This window comes from Bicyclus anynana, chromosome 5 (assembly GCF_947172395.1).
Source record: "Bicyclus anynana chromosome 5, ilBicAnyn1.1, whole genome shotgun sequence".
Taxonomy (NCBI): Eukaryota; Metazoa; Arthropoda; class Insecta; order Lepidoptera; family Nymphalidae; genus Bicyclus; species Bicyclus anynana.
This window is the reverse complement of record NC_069087.1, coordinates 8,762,749-8,785,570: the sequence shown is the minus strand read 5'-3', so window position 1 is coordinate 8,785,570 and position 22,822 is coordinate 8,762,749. Positions and strand designations below refer to the sequence as shown.

The 22,822-nt window shown below is 37.5% G+C and overlaps 2 protein-coding genes across 15 annotated transcripts in view; both read left to right on the top strand.

Moving 5' to 3' along the window:
- LOC112049404 (RNA binding protein fox-1 homolog 3) overlaps nt 1-9,996 on the top strand; it is a 76,534-nt gene extending 66,538 nt beyond the window's left edge. For 6 of the 14 annotated variants that reach the window (XM_052881824.1, XM_052881829.1, XM_052881830.1 and 3 more), the window contains 4 exons: nt 601-621; nt 2,349-2,539; nt 3,764-3,827; nt 4,967-9,996. In XM_052881824.1, the coding sequence (XP_052737784.1) occupies nt 601-621; nt 2,349-2,539; nt 3,764-3,827; nt 4,967-5,011 (321 nt within the window). In that variant the 3' untranslated portion in view covers nt 5,012-9,996. The remainder of the gene's footprint in view (nt 1-600; nt 622-2,348; nt 2,540-3,763; nt 3,828-4,966) is intronic. The other 8 variants (XM_052881820.1, XM_052881825.1, XM_052881826.1 and 5 more) reach the window with 4 other exon arrangements.
- A 204-nt stretch (nt 9,997-10,200) lies between these two features.
- Nucleotides 10,201-22,646, top strand: LOC112049408 (cGMP-dependent protein kinase 1-like). Its single transcript, XM_052881818.1, has 11 exons — nt 10,201-10,702; nt 12,999-13,354; nt 14,033-14,316; nt 15,480-15,649; nt 16,061-16,299; nt 16,787-16,887; nt 17,874-18,090; nt 18,750-18,981; nt 19,444-19,542; nt 20,754-21,010; nt 22,304-22,646. Exons 1-11 carry the CDS (start codon nt 10,604-10,606, stop codon nt 22,461-22,463), a joined length of 2,214 nt encoding a protein of 737 aa, XP_052737778.1. The 5' UTR covers nt 10,201-10,603; the 3' UTR covers nt 22,464-22,646.
- The last annotated feature ends 176 nt before the right edge of the window (nt 22,647-22,822 follow it).

Here is a 22,822-nt window from a genome sequence, read left to right as displayed (position 1 = left end):
TTATATATTATTATGTAGGTGCAAAGCGAATTGGCGGTGTATTGTCCCCGACTAGCACGAACAGTTAACGATAATAGTTAAAACTCTAAAGAAGCCGTATCTATACGTATATAGCAATAACAGCTGTGCTAGAGCCATAGTGCGGCCGCAATAGCGTTTTACCTCTTATTGCGAACAGTGACGGATTTGTAGTCTTGGCCGCCCTAGGCCCCAAAATACCCCTTTCTCAGCACCCGTTATATTATAATCAAAAAAAATATGGAATTTATTTTATAGTCTTTTATCAAAATCTTATTAATTTTTAGTGTTTTAGTGATTTTGGGGAGAATAAAACGTTCAAAACTGTTTCACATTTTAAGACAGTAGAAAGTGGTATTTGTTTATTGAGAAAATACAGTGGTAACTAAACTAACTTATCCTAAAATATACTTGTGAAAATATTCAAAATTATTGTAAATGGAGAAATTTGGAAAATTTTCCATTGCTACTTTACATTACTCAAGAATGGCCGCCTAAGGCCCGGATCTACTGGGCCCTAGGGTAAATCCGCCACTGGTTGCGAGTGTATTGTGGGTGGTGACCGTGCGTGTGTTGTTGCAGGCGGCGAAGCCCGCAGCCGAGGTAACGTCGCGTCGATACGCGACCACGTTCATACTCTATCGCTTTCTAATTCATGTTCCACCACGCTAGTACAGTTTGATATTTTAATCATTGTGGAGTGAGTGCTGGGATTTTGGTTGCTGTTTTATTATTATAGAATGGTCCCGTTGGTTGGTCCGCGTGACGCGGTTGCACAGTGTTGTGGTAACGGCGGTGCTTTCTGTTCAGTTGATCCTTGTCCGATAGTACGGTGGGCGACTTAGAGTAGGCGTATGCAAGCTGTGAGTTGACGTTGAGACGCTAATGTACATCATGCTCCGAGTAGAACATTGAGCCCACAACACCGGAGTACACGTTACTGTCATTCTATATACATACTAACAGTCACCGAGTATTTAGTTGTGTCATAGTGATATGGAGAAACTCAGTACTTCATCGTAGTTTGTGTCAGCCATGAATATTGTTTCTTTTCTATTACGTAATGCATGCCCATTCGACTATCAGCACCTAATACTTACCTGTTTTTTTTAATTTTTCTGCATCAAAATTATTTTATACATCCTAATGGTTTGTTGCAGAAAAATTATTATTAATTTGACGCGTAGGTTTGTGTTACAGGAACGTTGCATGGTAATGTAAATAATACACAGCGATTTATTTATTTTGTTTGTATTTCTTTTTTGTTATATTGTGCATAAATACTGCTTACTGTGAAGTTCGTTCGAAGAAATTTGTACGCGGTAAGGTATCACCTGAAAACGTAATTCTAAACAATATCATTTATTATAACATAATAGATTTAACTCATTATACTTTATGGCTAGGTAGACAATAATAATAATATAATATAGGCATACATTGTGTCGCCTTTGTGGGCTCACTGTTCAATATTTTCACTATATTTACTGCATACAAATTGTATGTTAGGGTTTTAACAGTTACCTATTTATAAATGGAAACTATTATCGCGTGAAACTCGGATAACTTACCACGTTGGATCTCATTAAAATACAGCCTAAATGTTGCTCCAAACTATGCTTGATCTACCGCATGAATAATCGTATAGTAGTTTCGGAGATAAGAACTTGAAAAAAAACCTTTTTTTGTGTTCTTTTTACTCTTCTTTCATAGTACCTACAAACACTCTTTTTCCAATGTTTTATAATAGGTATAAAAAAATACATATTAAATCTAAAATAAAGTCCGACGATGTTTCGCGATTATGATTTGATTTGAGATACATTAGGTAGATTAGATCCGATAACGATGGTATCATGGTCTGGACAGTAATTTCAACAGCTAACGTTGCTTTTAACTAAACTAAAGGTATACGAAATAGAAAAACAGATAAAGCGATTTCGTAAAACATCGAGAAATACAACTCCGAAGATCCTCATATTGAAAAATCGTATTTTTTCAATTTTAGTTTCTAGGCACGCTCACTTTGTCCCCAGTATGAACAACAAAAGGAAGAAAGGCTTTATTTTCTTTCTTGTCTAGTTACTTAGCGCGTCTTTATCATCATCATCTCATAAACTCTCGCTGTCCCGTATCTGTCAATTTTATATAATAAATTGATTTAGGATAACATCTACCTTCAATTTACCGTTTGTTTTTATAGCTACAAAACTATCAAGCAATCAAATTTTAAATATATTTTATAGTTTGCTATAAAATCTATTTAAAAATTAAATAAAGCATAAAACAATTATACGCAAGTAAATGATACATTAGAGGTGTCGTATTAGGAATCGGCGTGGTTGCAGGCGGCGGCGGCAGCGGCGGCGGCGGCGGCCCCGCTGCTGAAGTCCCCGCTGACGACGGCGCAGCACGCGGCGGCGGCGGCCGCGGCCGCCAACTACGGAGCGGCCGCACGCGCCGCCGCCGCCGCCGTGAGCGCCGCGCCCGCACCCACCGCGCTCGCGCCCCTCGCCGCCACGTGAGTTACCTTCATATATAATACTAGCTGACGCCACGCGGTTTTACCCGCGTGGTTCCCGTTCCCGTAGGAATACGGGGATAATATATAATGGGCTATCTAAAACAGAAAGAATTTTTCAAATCGGACCAGTAGTTCCTCAGATTAGCGCGTTCAATCAAACAAACAAACTCTTCAGCTTTATAATATTAGTATAGATTATGTGAAATTTATATTCGAGCAATAGCTACGAGTTCCTCGAGTACGGGTGGTATTAACGTTCATTATTTATGTTAAAAAATCGGTATTTGTACGAAGTTGTTGCAACAGTGATAGTATAAATAAGAAGGTATTTGATGACTTGAGTTCAGTTCTTAATTGGGCAGCGTGAACACCGTGACGCTGCTAGTTGCGTTAGTGATTTTGTGCAATAATGTTTTGTGTTGTTATTAATAATAATGTTTTGTGTTGTAATTATTGATCATAAATTGTTTAGTGTGGGCATAGAGAACATGTCGGGCAGGGTAGGCGAGTGTTAATGCGTACTTACTAAATGGATTCCTTAAACCTACACCCACGGTCACAAGTCCTGGTACCTTCTCCAGGTGTTTCACAAAATGATGGTACAATCACTGTTGCTGCTACCCGTCACGTCATACAAGCCCGACCGAAAACTAGCTGTAAATGAGAAATAACTTAAGCTTACTTATCCTAATGACAATATAAATCATGCCCACGTGGAATGGTGGCAAGAATACTGGCTGCATTTCCGCGCTGGACAGTCAGGCTGATTCTTTGCGCAAAAAATGAGCCAGCCATTCTGTCACCAGTCGAGACAGTAGTCGCGGTTAAATGATTCAGAGAAATAGTTTGGCATTGTGACTCCATGGCCTAAGGATCTCCACGGCAAAAGGATATGTAACTAACTCTCAGTTAGAGAAGCATACTTATGCCACCTAATACCTGTTTCAGCTTTCAGCAGGCTCATTGTCGTGATTCTATGGGCAAATTATGGATATTATCTCGATTTTTTTATGTACTCGTTCCACAAAAAGAGAAATATTGGTCGTAGGTATTTAAAAACATAAATATTATGTTACTATCGCTCTAGAAACTTTGAAAAGGCAACCGCTTGCCTCTACATTTTCTCATTTTATTGTTTCTTGACCTATCTCCGTCTTGAAGTTCTAGTACATAATGTGGTTTATCAAAACTTTATTTAATAATATTATATGTATTTTCCAGGTACGGCAGGGAGTACGCAGATCCTTATCTAGGCCACGGAATAGGTCCGGTCACAGGATACGGGGTAAGACTAATTTTGAGTACATTTAGTATTGCTACATGCTGGGCTTCGGTGATTTGGATTTTGGAACACAGGTTGCCTTTGAGTCAGACTTTTATCCGCTCTTTAATACAAGTCCCAAATATATTCCATTCCAATCAGTCAATATTTACTTTAAGATTACGTATTCATGCAATGGCATGCAATCTATTTTATTTAAAATTTAAATATAAAAGAGTTTTAATATTGATATGGTCATTATATGATGTTGTTAGGTTAGCTAGTAGTAATTACATAATAATTTGAGACTGAATAAAATTACCGACTTGACATTACATGGATCTCACAACTTATCACGGTAGAACAATTGAGTTGCGAGAATTGGTATATTTTACAAGTGTTGTTTTTGATGGCATTTGTATTTCACTGTGACTAGCAATTATGAACTTATATGCGTCAAATTATCCCTCCGCTCCAAGGTCACTCTACATGACCTGCATCCGTCCAAAGGCGATTCTAAAACCCATTAAGTTTATTCAGAACCGATTTGTGCGTCAGACCACGGGCACTCTTTAGTTTGTACGAAATAACGACTTATTTAGTTACCTAGATCTCCCCACAATAGCCCAATGTATGAAACAGCTCTCGAAAACTTATTTTGAGAGAGCCTCCACCCACCCTAACCAACTAATGGTTGAGGCTTGCAGCTACACCCCCGGTTCCAACGCTGATTGTAGATCAAGACGCCCAAAAAAGGCCCTTTACGATCTTGACGATAACATAACGACAGACAATGCAGACCCAGGAAAACACAAACACAAGCTACACAGCGTCTTCGCCGGCGAAGACGAGGTCCCCGATTTCTGACGTCACCCAGACGATAGGCTTTTTTAACTCACGATCTCGGGGGCGCCCGGAGCTAAAACTCTCACTCACTCAGGCTAAAACAACCTTCCAGAACGGCCCTCTAAGCCGAGTCTCAGACAAGACGCCCTTAGAGAGTCGTTCCGCCGATCTATTGTGCTTTTCTGCCTTTAGGCCTCATCAAGCGATTCTTCTGCGCTCGCCCACCAAACCCCCCGGTGACGCAGATGAGGTCCCATTAAGGAGCCTATGTACGTATTTAGATGATGTGTTGTTTAAATTCTGTGCTCTTGTTGCAGACTGCCGTCTACAGAAGCGGATACAACAGGTTCGCGCCGTACTAAAGCCAGTGGAACAAAGTAGAATTTTATTACTCGAATATGTAATTACCTTCGTCATCCTTACGTAACATGACAATGAACTCTCTTTGTAAACGTACAAAAAAATAATTAATTATAGGTATCAATAATAGTGCTAGCCGATTACTGTTTAAGTGAGCTTGGATAGAAGTCGATAGGCCGGCGAGCGAGCCCCGCGGGGCCGGAACTTATGAATACCAAAGTCATTAAAATTTCTAACAGAAAAATAGTTTATTAAGTTGAACTGTATTGTAAATTATGTGAGAGATACAAGTGCGAGCAGCTAACGGAAAGTGCAGTCGTTCTTTTAGATATTTGTAAGAGTTACTATTTTACTAATTATACGGGAGTGAAAAATGTTTGTACCTACATATTATTCATGTACGGTATGATATAGCGTAGTTGTTATTCATACGATTGACAATAGAATACTTTCATGTAACGGATATTTAGTGAGCTTTGCACTTGCATATCATAGACAAATTGTAAATATTGAATTCGTGCACTTTTCTAATTTTACAACATTTCATTTAATGGATCATTTAATACGCTTTCCGGATGTACGCTGCAAATTTTTGAACTATTACAAATTAATGAACTAAAACAATCTTATCAAAGAGATTAATCCCGCAATTGTAGTATCAACTACAACTGGTAGTAAAACCGTTTTCATCTAAATTTCTTTCAACGTGAAACATTATTTTTGATACAGTTTTAATTTTATCTGTATTTTATACGTATGACACAAGTTGTATTCAAAAATTGAATACGTGTCGTCTTATATACTTACAATACGTATTCGTAGCTAGACGTTTTGTAGTATATTTTAATGACATTTACTATGTGGTGCGAACAGATACTGGTGCCATTTGTTTGGTTGTTATTTACACGTATAACCTCGTAACTATATTTTGAGTGTAACCATTACCCGTAGTAATACTCATAAATCTATTATTGAGCATTGCTCGGCACTTTATTTATACAAGGTTAGTAACTAAGATGTTGCAATCCATATTATTAACAACCGTTAAAAGCTTATGTATATTACATAGTATATTATGTATATTAAAAAAAAGCTTGAAAGATGTTTGTGCTGCATAGCTTTATTTACGATAGTTTAAGTCGATTGCAACTTTACTTCCCTTGTGAAATAAGTCTTCCTATTTTGTTAACGTGTCTGCGTCTCGGCTGCTCAATTTCAAAACATAGCAAGTGACATTATTTTTTCACAAAAAGGGAGTTCAAAACGCTACATCAAAGTAGTTCACATTGAAGTCAAGTTAAAATATCTAAAGAGTAAAGTTTTATTTAAATATCTATCATAACAAGGTAATTTGTACGATTGTACATGGCCTGTTTGCGAATACTAGTAGCTATTTTCAAAAGATGCCCTTTATGAGGTTTTGAAATTACACAGCCGATCTGGTCCAAGATTAAGCAACTTTGGTTGACGATTGAATGTCGCATTTATTGCAATTAGCAAATAATATACTCCGCGCCACGATACAAGTCCCGTAGACGTAGCGCTAATGTCACAATGGCGCTCAGTGTCATTTGGTAATGACGGTCTTTATTTTCATTTGTGTAAGGCGCTGTCAATTTTAGTTCAGGCTTTAGTTAGGACTTCTTTCGTGGCGCGGTGTCTAGATTCGCCACAAATTGTGACAAATGCAATACGACAGGTGACTAAGTCCGAGTAAGCTCTACAAATACATATAAGCGTTTTTTTTCTATTATGCTATATCGTGTACAGTCGCTTTCAACTATAGATTAATGTTTACTTTGGAGTCCATTAGAGTGGATCGAGTTGTTTATCGGTCGTTAGTTCTGATATCTAACTTTACTGAAACATAGATATATCGCTTTAGATGTAGTGTTTAAGTGGAAAGTACTCTGTGGAGTTCTTACATATCACTGAGATTTCTCCTTGTAATTATGTTTTAATACTATTACTGTATCTAATTTACAGTGCTATTCTATCTACGATACCTTCATTTTATGGAACAAATATGCGTACGGGTCCAACCCTTTAGACATCGTAATGTTTAGATCTAACGTTTGCATTAGGATTGTAAAATATTGTAACATCTATGAATTCGCTCAACGTTTATACCAAAGCACAAAACCCATCGATTCATACGTTCGCGGCGCTTTGCATGTCATTTTTTTTTCTTCTCATTAGATTTAATAGTCTTTCTATTAGGAAAAACTTGGAAAGTCTTCGAGTAGTGTTTTTTTTTTATAATTTGGTCAAAAAAAAATGGTTTTTACGCTTGCTTTAATTTTAATTTCGTCATGTAGAAATAGTTGGTGCCTGAATATATTATTGTGATCAAACTCTGAAAGATCTGAAACCATTTCTGCCGATGTCTGTGTTTCCTTTATGCATTGCTGCATTTTTTGAGAATGCAGGGGAATTAGTTCCACCGTTGTCTTGTAAAGATATTTTTGTGTCTCATACATTTCGATGTATCGTGATCTACCGTCATTGTGACATATCAATGTAACTGTATGTATGTTGCCCGTTTTAATGATATTACGTCGATCTTCGTTGTTAATTCGTAAGACAGCGCGGTGCCGTCTACAATAGCTTTAACTCGTATACATATAGGCAGACGTTTTGGCTCGCTTGTTGTTAGTCTGATTTACTATAAAAGATATTTGAGAATAATATACCTCCACCGGTACGGGCGGCATAACGTATTTCATGTTTTAGGATTTCTAGTCTTTTTGCGCACAATCGTATAGTTTTAAAGGTGCTTGATAGTTACGAAATACATTCGTATATCTGATTTGGAACTTTTTATGTAAGGTTTTGTTTTTGTGTCATATTTTACTGGTTGCCGAGCTGGTGTCCTTCTCACCTAGAGCCACTGGCTTTGTATTTTAGGTTAAAAGGAGAACCGGCGCCGAAATAAAAACCAACGACGACTCAATCACGTTATTATAAAAGTATTTCAATACTTGTTTCAAATATGTATGCAAAGAATTAAGTGACTATTTGAAACGATTATTTTTGCAATTTTAAACAAACATTGTCGAACCCTAATGAGATATATATTGGAATGGAAGACGTCCTTGGGGAAAATGTTTTTTTAAAATCAGGATATCTTTCTACATACAGATATTTGGAATACTGCAATGATCACTGCTGGACGTTGAAATAAGTTTCTAATAACATTTGGCTAGTCGTTACTGGTTACTTGTTTCCCGGTACTCCTTTGTAATTAAACGTTACTGTAGTCATGTTGCAGCTTCGAACAACACTTGTGCTTTATTGCTAAATACTCATGTGTGAATGTGTAGTTTAAGGTATTTAGTTTTTCTAGTTGATTATTATTGATTTTATAAGTTTTTTTAATGCAATTTCGTATTTTAAGTACAGAAAGTAAGTACATGTGATTGTTTACATATATTTTTTTTTTATAATTTTGCAAAAATCGATAATGATAGAACTTTTACAATCAATAGTTTTTCTTTGATTGATTATATTTTCGTGTGGCAAGTAGACGCAGCTCATTTGGGAGATGTATCGACCACAAAGTCGGCGCAGGACGGATTAGGTTTAAGACAAGCAAGCTCTCTGGCTCTGTTCGCGTCGAGCCCAAAATGGCCGCGTCTACTTGATGTCTCTTCTCTCTCTAGATCAATGCCGATTTTTATATAAGGTATTGTTTCAACATTTTTAACGTGATTTTCATGAAATATAAAATATAAATCAGAATATACGAAATAAATTATTAAGATTTTAGGTGTTTCATAATCTAAGCCAAATCGTTGTTACTCGGAGAAAAATCTGAATTTAAATGACATATCTGACAAAATGGTTAGTGTGCTACAATAAGGTTTTGAAAAGAATTCATCAAAATCAAATGTATTATAAATATAATAATCGTTAAATTAAGAATATGGTGTATTTTGTATCAACAATTGTTTCTCGTTTTTTATGAGATGATGTTAAATCAATTCGGAACCGTTCATTCGATAGTTCGATACCGCTGTGCACAGACGATCCGTGTATATAGTGTTATCGTATCGGCCACGCGGCCGCATGTTGCGCATTATTTGAGCCGTAGGTTTATTGTTAACGTAGCGAGATAATAAGTATCACTTGTTCGTCAATTGCACTCGTCGACGCCGTTCAGTTAGAGTAGTACTCCGGCAGGCTTGCGTTCGCGCCCGGCGTGCCTTCGTATGTGACTCGTGGGCGAGCCATCGCACTCTTGGTGATGCACGACACTGTACATTTTCACGGCACGTCTATGAATCCATATGAGGTCGGTTTACGTACCTACTTAATATTACAGTTAACATCATTGGTATGAATAGATAGGAACATCTGTTCAAGACAGAAAGTGGATGCAATCTGAAAACGAGCTAAATTAGTCGAAGATCTGACAGATAGTTGCAAGCGGTTGTTCTGCTAGCTGTCGTGAGCGACTGTCCTGACGTCACGGAGCGTGCGTAGACCGCGTGCGCGCGCGCGACCCTGCGTCGACTAGACCAGTATTTAGATACTAATTACCGTGCTCAATTCCCGTATCTGTATGTTGTACGTATAATGTTAAAACTTAATGTTTTAAAATTTTTTATTATACCTAAATACCTACGTTTGTTATAACTAATGGATGTCTTCCGTTTGGCACATTTTATAGAATCGATGCACATTTTAATATAGCGCGGAAGCTCAGACCTAGCCGTCAGTGCGGACTTATTCTTTACTTGTTATTGTCAAATATGTTCGAGCCGAGTGCACAGCGACAATTTCTCATGCGATTTGTGATAAAAATAAATATTGAAATGGATTTTTATTTCGTGTGGCGATTATATCATATATTGCGAAGCTGATTTTCTGTACTATTGTAAATATATATTTTTTTTCAAATCGAAAATGTTGAATGAAGTGAATCATTTAAGCCTTTGGCATTGTGTACTCATTTACGTTATTAATAAATTATAGTATGAATTGATTTGTGTTTTCATTTCATTAGAAATCCTAGCTAGTTATTATTTTTTTTTATTTTTTACAAGTTATCCCTTGACTTCAATCTCACATGGTGATAAGTGATGATGCAATCTAAGATGAAAGCGGGCTATCTTGTTAGGAGGAAGATGAAAATCCAAACCCCCTGTCAGTTTATTTTTTACCTACCCTCAAATGAATGAAACATGAACCATTAATTAATTCTAGGGAGGCAAAAGTCTCTCTGACGTAATTATGTAGGTATAAAGGCTTAGCGAAATGCACGTTAGAAATTCGCCTTCGCCGATAAAATGTTACAAATGAATTCGACACGCTTGGGAATGATTGCTAAATAATGACGGCTTTAATAATGAATAGTTTTGATTTGGTGAATAGATAATATTTACGCTGATAAGATTGCAAGGTTCCTTGATAATAAATAGTAATCATCCTTAGTACGGAATAATTAAAACAATCGGAATGGCAAGATTATCTAGTGTACATGATAAGGGCTGCCCGTGCGCCGATTGAAGCAGTCTTGCAAGCTACGCGAGTGCTTCTTGTCGCGTCGAGGTTCTTCAGTTACACTATGCGCTGAGACTGGTGTAACTAAGATGGTGTTGTGTCCGCCTTTTAGATGGTCCTCGAAAGGAGGATTCAATCTGACTACCCCCACGCGTGAGCGTACTGAGGAGAGGAGAGAGACCATTACAGTAAGTTTCGTCAATAGCTTATGTTGCTCGACAGTTTGTCCATTCTGCAATAATTTGTGAAAGTATAGAAAAAGGTTATAGACCTATTTACTATTAAGAAATGTTATTTATTATCTGCATAAATATAATACCTATATTTACAAAGTAAATACTTTACTTACTATATACTACTTTAAGTAAATGCGGTAGTGTTAGTTGAACAATTATGTACTAATCTATATAAACAACATATAAAACTAATGCATCCGCCGATTCTGCCAGTCTGTTCGCGATAAACTGAAAAACTATTGAATGGTATTTCATTCGGTTGACCAATAGATAGATACAGTGATTTATGAAGAAAGTATAATTTATAAGTTAATCTATCTTATAAGGATAACAAGCTACCTTACTGCACCTACTTCTTCTATCTTCTAAAAAAAATAGTATCTCAATCTTGCTAATTGCGTTATAAATGTCGCAAACCAACATACAATGGTATCCAACCACCTATTTTATTATAGTGATTTCACAGGACCTATAATAAATATATAAATACCATACCTACTACTTTTCAGGAGATCTTTTATGTTTATATCAACCACTGTGGATGTAGATACCTATAGATCTAAAACTGTATAAAATGCATAAAATGCTGTATAAAAACTGTATAAAATGCTGTATAAAATGTTCATTAAATTTTCAGTCACGAAAACGTAGGCCTGTTAATTTATAAGAATTTGGCTTGGCATGTTCGTTTATGACACTCCCATAATATGCGGACGACGGGGAGAAACACTGCACAGGTGTGAAGTCGTGCGCGCGGAGCAGAGGGAAGGAATGCGCGGGTTTGAAGTCGTGCGCGCGGGGGTAGTGATGCCCGAATTTGTCAAGCTAAAGTACCTATAGTGGGTATGGAGGGTCATACTTACCTATATAAGAAATCACTGTTGAATCTAGCTAGGTAGGCGAAGGCTAGCTATAATGTGAAGTTATTTTTTTGTATCTTTGGGCTGCACTTTATATACCTAGGTAGGTAGGTAGGTATACCTATTTACTTTATTAAAACACCTGGGCAGTGGTACCTACATAGCTTTAGACTTTAGGTATTATTTTGTATATCGGTAAAAATCAAATCACTTAATTCTGATAAATTACCTATTTATGATAAATCGAAATGGTCAAGGAGATGGTCTGAAAGATTAAACGTTGCAAATAGTGATAAGACAGCATTTTCAAAGAACGCATATTTTTCAACTGATTACAAGTTTCATTAAAAAAAATTGGTACGGTGGCTAATCTCTATCTAAGGTTATGGGAGGATTAATAGGGTAGCGGACGCCTACGACTTTGTCCTTATTAGGGTTTCGTGCTTATCTACACACCCTAGGATCACGTTGTCTGTTTGTCAACACTAGGTTTTTTCCATTAATGTATTATAAACTTATAGCTTGGCAAATTCGTTTGTAACACTCCCGATGGTCCGCGGGGGCCGGGAGAGGGGTAGTAGCAATGCCCCGCGTGCAAGACTTCATACCCGCGCAGTTCTTTCCCTCCCGTCGCTCGCATATCATGGGAGTGTCATCAACGAACTTGCCAAGCTATAGATAGATATCGATGGCTTTTTCCGCAGAAACGCGAGAAAAATGGATAAGCGTTTGTGAAAAATTCAAATAGGCATCTCGCAGTCAAAAGATACGGTCATTTATTCTGTACAATTTGACATTTCTAAGGGTATCACATCCTTCAGTCATCCAGATATGACTACCTGTATCGCCCTTAGCTACAAATTTCTCGTTGACCTAGAACAATGAAAAATGGCAAGATGCCATGTGTCTGACCTCTGACTTACTTTATAGGGACGTACGTACCTACCACAAGGGGAAATCGTAAATTTTATAGTAACATTACAAAAACACATTTGCAAATTAGTAGTGTGACCGCCCAACACCTTGTAACAAAGCGGAAAGCCCATTGCTGGTCGACCTACCAGTACCTACCGCTAGCTGAACTGATAAAAATACACAACTGTCTCTCAAGAAACCACTTGGCGGATGACATTCTGTTCGGAAGTCCCTAAAAAAGGCCCATATCCAGCAGTGATATTACTCATATTATATAAGTAATAGGTATGAATAGGAGTACCTGCACATAAAGTACATTCACATCCGTACATTCCGTCTTATTAACTAACAGACAAAAAGCACAAACTTTCAAATTAGGTTGACCTACAATGGAAAAGTTACTTCCATATTTCCATTTTTCGATTAGAGTTCTCTACACAATTCAGTGCCTACTAAATAAATTTCCTTTACAGAAATTACCAGAAAACATACCTGATGTACCAAGAAATGAAGGCGCTATTTCAAACGGAAATGTTGCATTGTCCAAAAAGAGTATCACATTATCAGTTGATCCAGGAGGATCGAGTAAAAAATCTAGTTACATGAGCATACAAAGCGAAAAGTCACGCAGCAGTGCTAGAGACTCAGAAAGTGAATGTTTAGAAGACAGAAAGATCAGCAGTGGTCGGAAAACCATTTCAGATCTGGTACAAACTGACCCTAACAAACGTAGCGAAAGGAAGCGGGGTATTATTGCTCCACACGCACCTCTTGAAATTGGCAGATTTAGTGGCGACTTACAGTATGATAAATTTGCTAAAGATGAAAAGTAAGTATATCAAAAAATTAAAAACTAATAGTCAGGTAGAATCTTTATTTAAAATATTGTCATAATATATTTTTATATTATTTCTCTTTTTACAATTAAACGATTAAATAGGAATACATTAAAATTAACGAAATCTATAAAATTAAAACTAATATTTAAAAAACTCATTGCCGCCCTTGGTAGGGTGCCGTATCACGCAGGCAGCATTCCCGAGTTGAATTTCGATTGAAATTATTCGTTGCGCGAGAAAGCTGCCTGCCCGCAGATCGCTCGTTGCCTCCTTGAGGAGGGTGTTTGTATTATCAGAGATGACAATGACCAAGATATGTAGTATTTTAAATCATTATTCTAAACTTTAGTGCCCAGTTATGCACCTTGGTCGACACTTCCCGCTTGAAGATTTTTTTAAAAGATAACCACTGGAAATCGTAGTGTTACACTGCAAAATGTTCCTTTGAATAATTTTTTGGTAGATGGTATATAATTTGAACCAATAAATTTGTTTTCTCATTAGCTTATATTTTCAAGAACTTATGATCTTTGATTGATCTTTGATTGATGAGAAGAAATTATGATCCCATCCACTCCCTAACGCGTATTAATGTGGTGAGTGGGCGTTAAAAAAACTGGAGGCCTATAGACCTGCAGTAATTAGATCTTGATAATCAACCTTTACAGGTCATCGACGTTGATAAAAAAAGCTATCATGGCAAATGAGTTCCTAAAGAACATTATGGATGACGAACGACTACAGTCGGTGGTAGAGGCCATGAGTCCGCAAGAGTTTCCGGCAGGTAGTCTCCTGATCCGCGAGGGAGAGAGCGGCAGCCATTTGTTTGTTTCCGCACATGGACAGTTCGAAGTCCTGAAAGGAGGCCATGTTGTTAAAAACTTTGGGTCTGGAGAAGCTTTTGGCGAGCTCGCAATTTTATATAAAGCAAAACGATTTGCGTCCATTAGATGTAAGTATTTATACCTTTTCATGTACACTATCTGACCCTCCGTGGTGTCATTCACGTAGACCTATTCCCTTACCTTATAGTAGAGGAGCCGAAGAGGGGATTTTTGCAGTTACTCGAGCGCGGCAGATAAACATAAGGGACTATACCTTACACTTTGTCGAGTACCTCCACCGAGCATGAGCCCTTAATATTGGTGGGTACGTTTAGGGCAACCAAAAAAAAAACTAACTTCATAAATACTCAACCAGCACGTCAGATTAAGATAAGGTAGGCGAGTTGATAGCTAAAAACTGCACATTTCGAAAATCTGACGATTTGAGCGTAACGTAATGGAATGGGAGGGTTTCAAAGTTACAAAATTTAACCCTTATATTTTAGTGCTCGAGGTACGAGTGCGATTAACTTTTTACTTATTTTTAAGGAAATAATCTCCTAATTAATCGCTAAAATTTTCTTACAATTTTAGTAAGCCAAAGTAATAAAAATTGTTTTTAAAGTCTGTAGTTTTTTTTCCACCGCTAAAAGCGGAAAAGTAAATAACCATTTATTCTTCCTATAATTTAATCTACCAAATGTAATCGGTCTCAATGACGCTCGAGTAACTGCAAATTTAGCATCCCGGGCTCCCCTACTATTAATGTTACTTACTGAGAATGTCGCTTCAAATATTTTTTAAAATCGGTCCACTAATTTCGGAGCCAATGTGTAACAAATGTGATAAAAAATATTGTGGTGGGAAATGTAGAAGGCAAACGGCTGCGAGGTAGATCTCCAACCCGATGGTCGAATTTTCTCAAGGAAACATGAGCCTGCACCTTTTACAGTGCCGTCCAAATGGCTCCCGTACTCGATGGAGGAACATTGTCTATCGAAAGATGACTCGCCAAGGTGGTCACGATCCACAATCCTGAGGGACTGACTGGAGAGAGACCACTTTCTTTCGTATAGATTACCTATTTGTAATTTAATTTTTATCCATATCATTCAAATAAGGGAATGCCCGTCCCTCCAATCAATGTCTAAATCTAATCATGATACTTTAAGTGCTCGTAATCATTGTAGAGTTTCACACTTCTTGTACAATGTACATAGTATATGTATATATAGTAGTACATTGTACAAGATACGTAGTATCCTGTACTTAAGTCACCATTAATTTGTAGGTATAACAGAGGCAAAAGTATGGACATTAGAAAGACGTGTATTTCAAAAAATTATGGTGCGGAGCGGTCGCCAAGAGCTAGAGGACAACATTCGCTTCCTGTCGTCTGTGCCACTTCTACAAGGCATTCATCCGATAGAGTTAACAAAGATCGCCGACTTTCTGAAAAGGGTTTGTTTTCTGGAACTAGTACCTATAGTTATTTTTAAGTCTCTAGAAATTCTAGAATATTATCTCTTTTCAGTTTTGGTTCGTTCTTTTAACTAGGACTGAGTCGACAGTCGAGAGACTTCAAAATGATAAAAAGGAAAATTAACCGATTACACACGTACTTTTTATATGCAGTACAGTTCAGTACATATAGGCAATAATACGGGTTTACGTACAATAGCTTTCATTGATTAATGAATTGGAGACTGTCCAAATATTTGAAATACATATTTTAGTAGATAAATATTAAACACATACATTGCAAATACATACTATCAAAATACGTCTGAGGAAATATTGCTCCAAATCTCTATATTAGAATTTCAGGCAGAGTGCACCATGTTAAAATTAAAACTAATATTGCTATGGCAGGAGTTCTTTTCGTCGGGGACAGTGGTGGTGCGGCAAGGGGACAGAGGAGACAAATTCTATATAATCCGTGGTGGAGAAGTGGTGGTGACGAAGCGTGAGGAGGATGGGGACGAGCGACGAGTAGGGTCCCTTGGGCGGGGTAACTACTTCGGCGAACAGGCACTTTTGCATGAAGATCGACGGCTCGCCACTGTTACCGCAATGCCTCCAGGTGTAGAATGTCTGACTTTAGAACGCGGGTACGTTATAGTTAATTTATTTCATTCTAACGTTGTGTTTCTTAAGGTTAAAACTCATTGGACCCACCGGGCGCATTATCCGAACCGCCTCGCCTCAAGCGTGAAAATGTATATGCCTATAGTTCAACTCTGGAGCGCCTCACCTTCGGAATGATCACGTGCGGTGCGGACTATGATTCGACAACTCTGTGACCATTGCTGACGCTCTTCTTTGCGTTACACACGAGGCAATCCCAAGACCCGAATGGATCGCGTTTGGTCCGCAAGTGTTTCACGCGAAGACAATGTATGAATCGGCGAAGTTTACTAGTACGCGGCGTCTACTCGCGGAACTCGTTGTTGACAAACAACGAGTGGGCACCGAATGACGAGGTGATGCTGGGTTGGTCCAATGAACTATGATCTTTATCCGTAAAAAAACAACTTCTCTCGTTTTATTTTAACGACATTAAAATGAACTTTTGAATCCACAATTTTTTTCTTACAGTCCGTTTACTGAGCTGCTGGGTAACTTAGAAGAATTGAAAAATATAAGGCACTCTGATCCAAGACCATCGCAACAGAAAAAAGCATCAGTTGTTAAAAGTGGTAAGGACTAAATAATTCTAGTAGATATTTTTTGGATAAATGTGATCAATACGTCATTAATCATCATTACCAGACTATATTAATCAGTGGCGTGCACTTCACTAATGCAAAAGTGTCCTGCCTACCCTAAGGACACAATACAAACCTAAGTTGGACCACAGAATACTTACGAGTATTGGTTGGGCAAGAAATTTTTCAATATTTATTAATAGCAATGCATTAAAATCAATACATAGGTACCTTAGATAAAAACCTTATGCCAGGCCAGGCCTTCCTTCATGTCGGTGATGAGATATGTAGCTTAGACTGCGTTGCTCCAATGCAGACTAGTGGGTTTAGGGTGGTGTAGAAGTTGTAAATGTTATAATGACTGGGACCGAAGACTTATCATGTTCTCCGAGCACGGGTGTGTAACACAACCAACTTTCCAACTCCTGGCTCAAAATTTTTATTCTAATTTCTAAGAATTTTGATTTCTAAGAAGAGAGAAAAACTCAGTATCGCATAGCCTGACCCAGGTTTCAAACCCAGGAACTCGTGATCCGAAACCACAAATGCTAACCACTGACAGATCAATACCTATAAATATCAATACCTACTATGAAAATCATTGATGATATCCATCCATGAATTATTTAATACGGTGCGGGCAATTAAAGAAATAACAAAATAATACCTAAGGAAATAATACTTAATGACAAATTCCAGATAAGATATCAAACTCGATGATGATGACTGATTCAATAATTATTATAAACAAGAATTATTTTGTTTATCTTGGTGTTTGTTGTTATTATGGTGAATGTTTTATGGTTACGTGGAACATATACAACCCAAATTATAATAACCCAATTTTAAATTCAATAATCCGTGTTTCCGTAAAGAAAATGATATCACAAAGTCTCGTTCTTGCATTATCAAATATAATTGGTGTTATCAACTACAAGGTACTCATATTTCATGACCTTTTTATTGATTTGTAACAGAATTTGAGTTCGTGGAATTAAAGGACCTAGAGATAGTGGGCACGATGGGTGTAGGTGGGTTCGGGCGGGTGGAACTAGTGCAGTATAAGAAGGAACCCTCGCTGACCTTCGCCCTCAAGTGTCTGAAGAAGATCGACATGGTGCAGCAGCAGCAGCAGGAGCATGCCTTCAACGAGAAAAATATTATGATGGCGTGCAAGAGCAGATTTATTTGCAGGTGAGCTTATTCACGCACGGGACTATTTGCTGTATTACTTACGAGTATTATCGATAAACTTTGTTTATTCTTTCAATGTACCACGTTTCCCTTTCTACCAGCGGGTAAGTTTTTTCCCTACGAATATGTTTTTAAAGTCCCTAGGACATCTTAATGCGTAGCGTCTTCTTTTCTCATACGCACGGCTAGGATTTACCCTTTCTAAGTCTGTGTTTCCTAATTCTTACAACTTGGTTATCTTTAAAACAAGAATGAATACGCATCTTCTAGGCAAGCGTGTCCCATCTTAAACTAATATCTACACTTACCATTAGGTAAGATCACGTGAACAAACGTGAGCCTATCTTGCATAAAAAACATATGGGGAAACTTAGAAAAGATAAGTTTTGGCGCGACGAAGAAGTAAATACTAGGTATAGTATTCGAAATACGATACCCAGTACTGCCTTCTTTCAGATACGCATCAGTTTGATTACGTTCGTAAGACACGTACGAAATACGTACGATTTTAATTAAATGAAGCCTGTTCCATGTTTACCTACCTTAGCTAAATCTTCCTCCAATGTTCCTTGTATTGTTTAATTTTACAATAGGTTCAAAATCTTTCTTTATTAACATGTTGTTATGTATTATTTAGGTACTTATAATTTCTTTTACAGACTGTATCGTACATTTAAAGACAACAAGTACATCTACTTCTTGATGGAGCCGGTGTTGGGAGGCGACGTCTGGACAATTCTACAGAAGCAGCGATACTTCCCTGAAAATATCGCGCGTTTCATGTCCGCTTGCGTTGTGGAAGCATTCCAGTATTTACACTCCAAGGATATCATTTACAGGGACTTGAAGCCTGAGAATTTGATGCTGGATAAACAGGGATATATTAAATTGGTACGTTAGTATAATACAGAAAACGTAATGGGTAGTATCCGTAACCATACCTTAATAATATAAATGTTAATATGAGTTTCTTGTTTTACGCCTATAACCGTTAAACCGATTTAAAAAATTCTGAAATAAAGAAAAGCCTTTAATTTGTTGCCAGAATAAGTAAATTCTGGAACATCTTCCTGCGTAAAACGCAAAATCCTAAATAATTCCGATGCGTAAAAACAGACAATTTTATAATATTTATAAATTTTTTGGAACATTTATAAACTGTTTTTTTGTATACCTTGTTCTATTGCCCTAATTCGAATTTTGGTAAATTTCTTCCATACGAATTCTATTCGATCGATCTAGGTGAGATTATAAGAATTACTTTATTTATTGGAGAATTTCAAGAATACTAAAAAAGCCAATAACATTATTGATTGTCATTATTTCATACTGAGAATTACATTCCGTTTACAGGTTGATTTTGGTTTTGCGAAACGCTTATCAACAAACAGCAAGACCTGGACATTTGCTGGTACGCCGGAATACGTCACGCCCGAAGTTGTGCTTAACAAGGTCGGTAATTTTTAACGTGACGACTTATAATTCGATGGAGCTGGCTGCACACTCGAAAAAGATGACGTCATGCGTCATTCCCTCGCTCTAGGGTTGCCGACTTTTTTTTTGCAAGATATAAAGTATATTCTGATCTATGAAGATTATTAAACATTATTTTAGAAAAACGAACATTTTCTTTTGAAAAATGCAACCATTCCATCAGCATTTTCTTATGACGTTGTCACGTTCAACCATCGTCAGTAAACCGACTTCACAGACAACCGATTTTTTAATATCCATGAAAGATACCACCAATACTTTAGACCTATGTTCAATTGTAATTTTAAGTGTTTTGTTTAAAATTTTCCGCCAGTTTTCGATATCACGTTATTTACCAATCTTAAAGTATTATATGATCAGTCCAGAGTCCAGACCTTCCTCCTTATAAGAGAGAAGATTTGGAGCTTAGCCCACCACGCTGCTCCAATGCGTGTTGGCGGGTTAATGTTTTATTAACGGCTACCTACTTACTATAAGATGTTAATTATAATCACCGGGGCCGACGAACACCATCTATTTCCCAATTCTGGGCTGTGAATTTTTGAATCTAAAATCATAAAAAAAAATAAAAGCTATTCCATGACCCGATCCAGGATTCGAACGGAGGACCACGTGATTCGAAGCCACATAGGCTAGATATCTGTATAATCTATATACATATGTTACCGCCCAGACCTGATTTCTGGAAAAACTAGTTTTGCTTGGGCTAAACTAGTTCTTCCTGAACTGATTTATCCTATCGGGCTTAGGACAAATTAATTTATACTAGGCTAATCTAGTTAATCCTATAGTTAGACTAAGCCATAGCAGTTTATCCTAGTGTGCGTATTTTAATTAAAAAAAGAAAAATTTGTTTAGACTAGCTTAAACTGGTTTATCTTATCAGGCTTAGTTTGGACTAGGCTATACTAGTTTGTCCTGAAATCGGGTTTGACCGGCAACATATATAAAAATAAATCCACTAATCCCTTGCTCATACCATCACGCGTGAAAGGCTGGACCGATTTCACTATTTTTTTATGTGTTTGTTTTTGTCAGAAGGAGAAGGGGTAGGGTAGGCGTTGGGTAGGGTTAGCGTAGGGTAGGGGTAGTTGAAAGTTTACATTGAGTTTCACGCGGACGAAGTCGCGGGCGTCCGCTAGTATAATATAAACTTTTTAAAACCATAGGGCCACGACCGCTCCGTTGACTGCTGGGCGTTGGGTGTGTTTATCCACGAGCTGTTAGTGGGCAAGCCGCCATTCCGCGCAGCCGGTGGCGACCACATGAAGACCTACACGCTCATCCTGCGCGGCATCGACGCCGTCGCCTTCCACCCGCGCGTACCCAAGTCGGCGCAGATGCTCATACGTAAGCTGTGCCGCGCCGTGCCCTCCGAGCGACTTGGGTATCTGAAGAACGGAATCGCTGACATCAAGAATCACAAGTATGTATATACTTGCCAATCTTTTAAGTTAATGTAATAATGACTTCACTGTAACTTTGTCTTACATTAATTTTTTTAACTTCATGGGATTTCATGCAATGGAGAATGATTATTTTCACTGGAATCAGACTGAACTGGACCTATAGGCTGAAGTTATGCAATTTATGTTCAGTGCTAATATTATAAAGAAATAAAAGTTTGTGAGGTTCTCGGGATCTCTGGATCTACCGCACCCAGTTTGAAAATTCTTTTACCAATTTGTACACTACGTTATTTGTCAGTGTCATGCTATTATTATTTAAAGCCATATTCCTACGGGAACGAGAATGGATGAAATCGCGTTCCTATAACAGTAAAATGTGCTTGGATCAGTAGTATTGAGAAATAATACAATAGCAAACTTAAACTAACTTATCCTAATAACTATACAGATCATACCCACGTCACGTGGAATGGCAAGAATACTGACTAATTTTTCGCGCTACACGCAGTTAGGCTGATGCGGAAACGAAATACTTTTGGTTTGGTTAAATTCATTTAGCTTGTCGTTTGAATGAGTTTACCTATATATTTTTAACCGACTTCAAAAAAAGGTGGAGGTCCTTAATTCGACTCGTATGTTTTTTTATGTTTGTCTTTAACTTCGTCATTCATTACCACATTTTGAAAATTATGTTTTTGTTTTAAACAGTGTTGGAAATAGTAGTCTGGGACGGATATGACGTCGCTCGATGTCGTGTTGGCTCGTGCCGACGCTAGGTGGCGCGAATTGTTTCCGTAAAGAGTGGGGAGCTAGAGAGGGGTACCGATCGGTTGGCGGGAACGACTTGCGATATAAGGCGTTAAGGATTAAGGCGGCGTTACGGATTGTCTTGCGGTCGGTCATCTTCAATATATTCGTGGCGTTCGAGCAGTCCACATTTCTTGTTGTGTAAATTCTTTATGGGTAACTTGGAATAGACGAAGAGAGTGACTTGAGCGGAAAAGGGGAGTGTTTGTTAACAGTCAAAGGTCCTTTAAACCTACACACAACATTCACAAGTGCGTGACTCCACTCAATATCATTCTCTGCATTCTAGGGTCTTATTTTGGTTACAGTTTGATTTGTTAATTAAGTTGTCCTGACAAAATTTTCATGATAATTGGTTTAGTATACTTTTGTGTTAAAATCAAAATAACTGAAATAGTTTAAAGTCAGTTCCATTTTTAACCGACTCCAAAAAAAGGAGGAGGTTTCTCAATTCAACCGTATATAGTTTTATTTTATGATAAACAGATTATTGACTTGTTCAGATGGTTCCTCGGTTTCGACTGGGAAGCGCTGCGGGAGGGCAAGATGAAGGCGCCACTGATACAGCCCGTCGCGAACGATCTCGACTTATCCAACTTCGAAAAATATCCCAAGGATAAGTTACCGCCGGACGAAGTCTCGGGATGGGATATTAATTTTTAAAATCAATACTGTGATGGAACTTTTTATAAGAACACTTGACTACATAATATGATGCCAAATTGTACCTACATTTTGTAATGTAAAGACGAAGTCTGTACATACGAGTATAAACACTGTAATATATTTATGCATAGAATTAGATCTAATTAATAAAATGATTGTTAACTTAGATCGCAATAAATATTTGGAATTTACAAATACATTTGTTTTTATTTTTATCAAGGCTTTTTTAATCTTTACTAATATTATAAAGCTGAAGAGTTTGTTTGGTTTAAATTGAACGCGCTAATCTCAGGAACTACTGGTAATTTGAAAATCCTTTCAGTATTCCCATTTATCGAGGAAGGCTATATTTTATC

Coding starts and splice junctions, on each gene's coding strand:
- LOC112049408 (XM_052881818.1), top strand. CDS start 10,604: ATGGTGTTGTGTCCGCCTTTTAGATGGTCCTCGAAAGGAGGATTCAAT. Junction 14,317..15,479: donor ACGATTTGCGTCCATTAGAT/GTAAGTATTTAT, acceptor ATTAATTTGTAG/GTATAACAGAGGCAAAAGTA. Junction 16,300..16,786: donor TGTCTGACTTTAGAACGCGG/GTACGTTATAGT, acceptor TTTTTCTTACAG/TCCGTTTACTGAGCTGCTGG.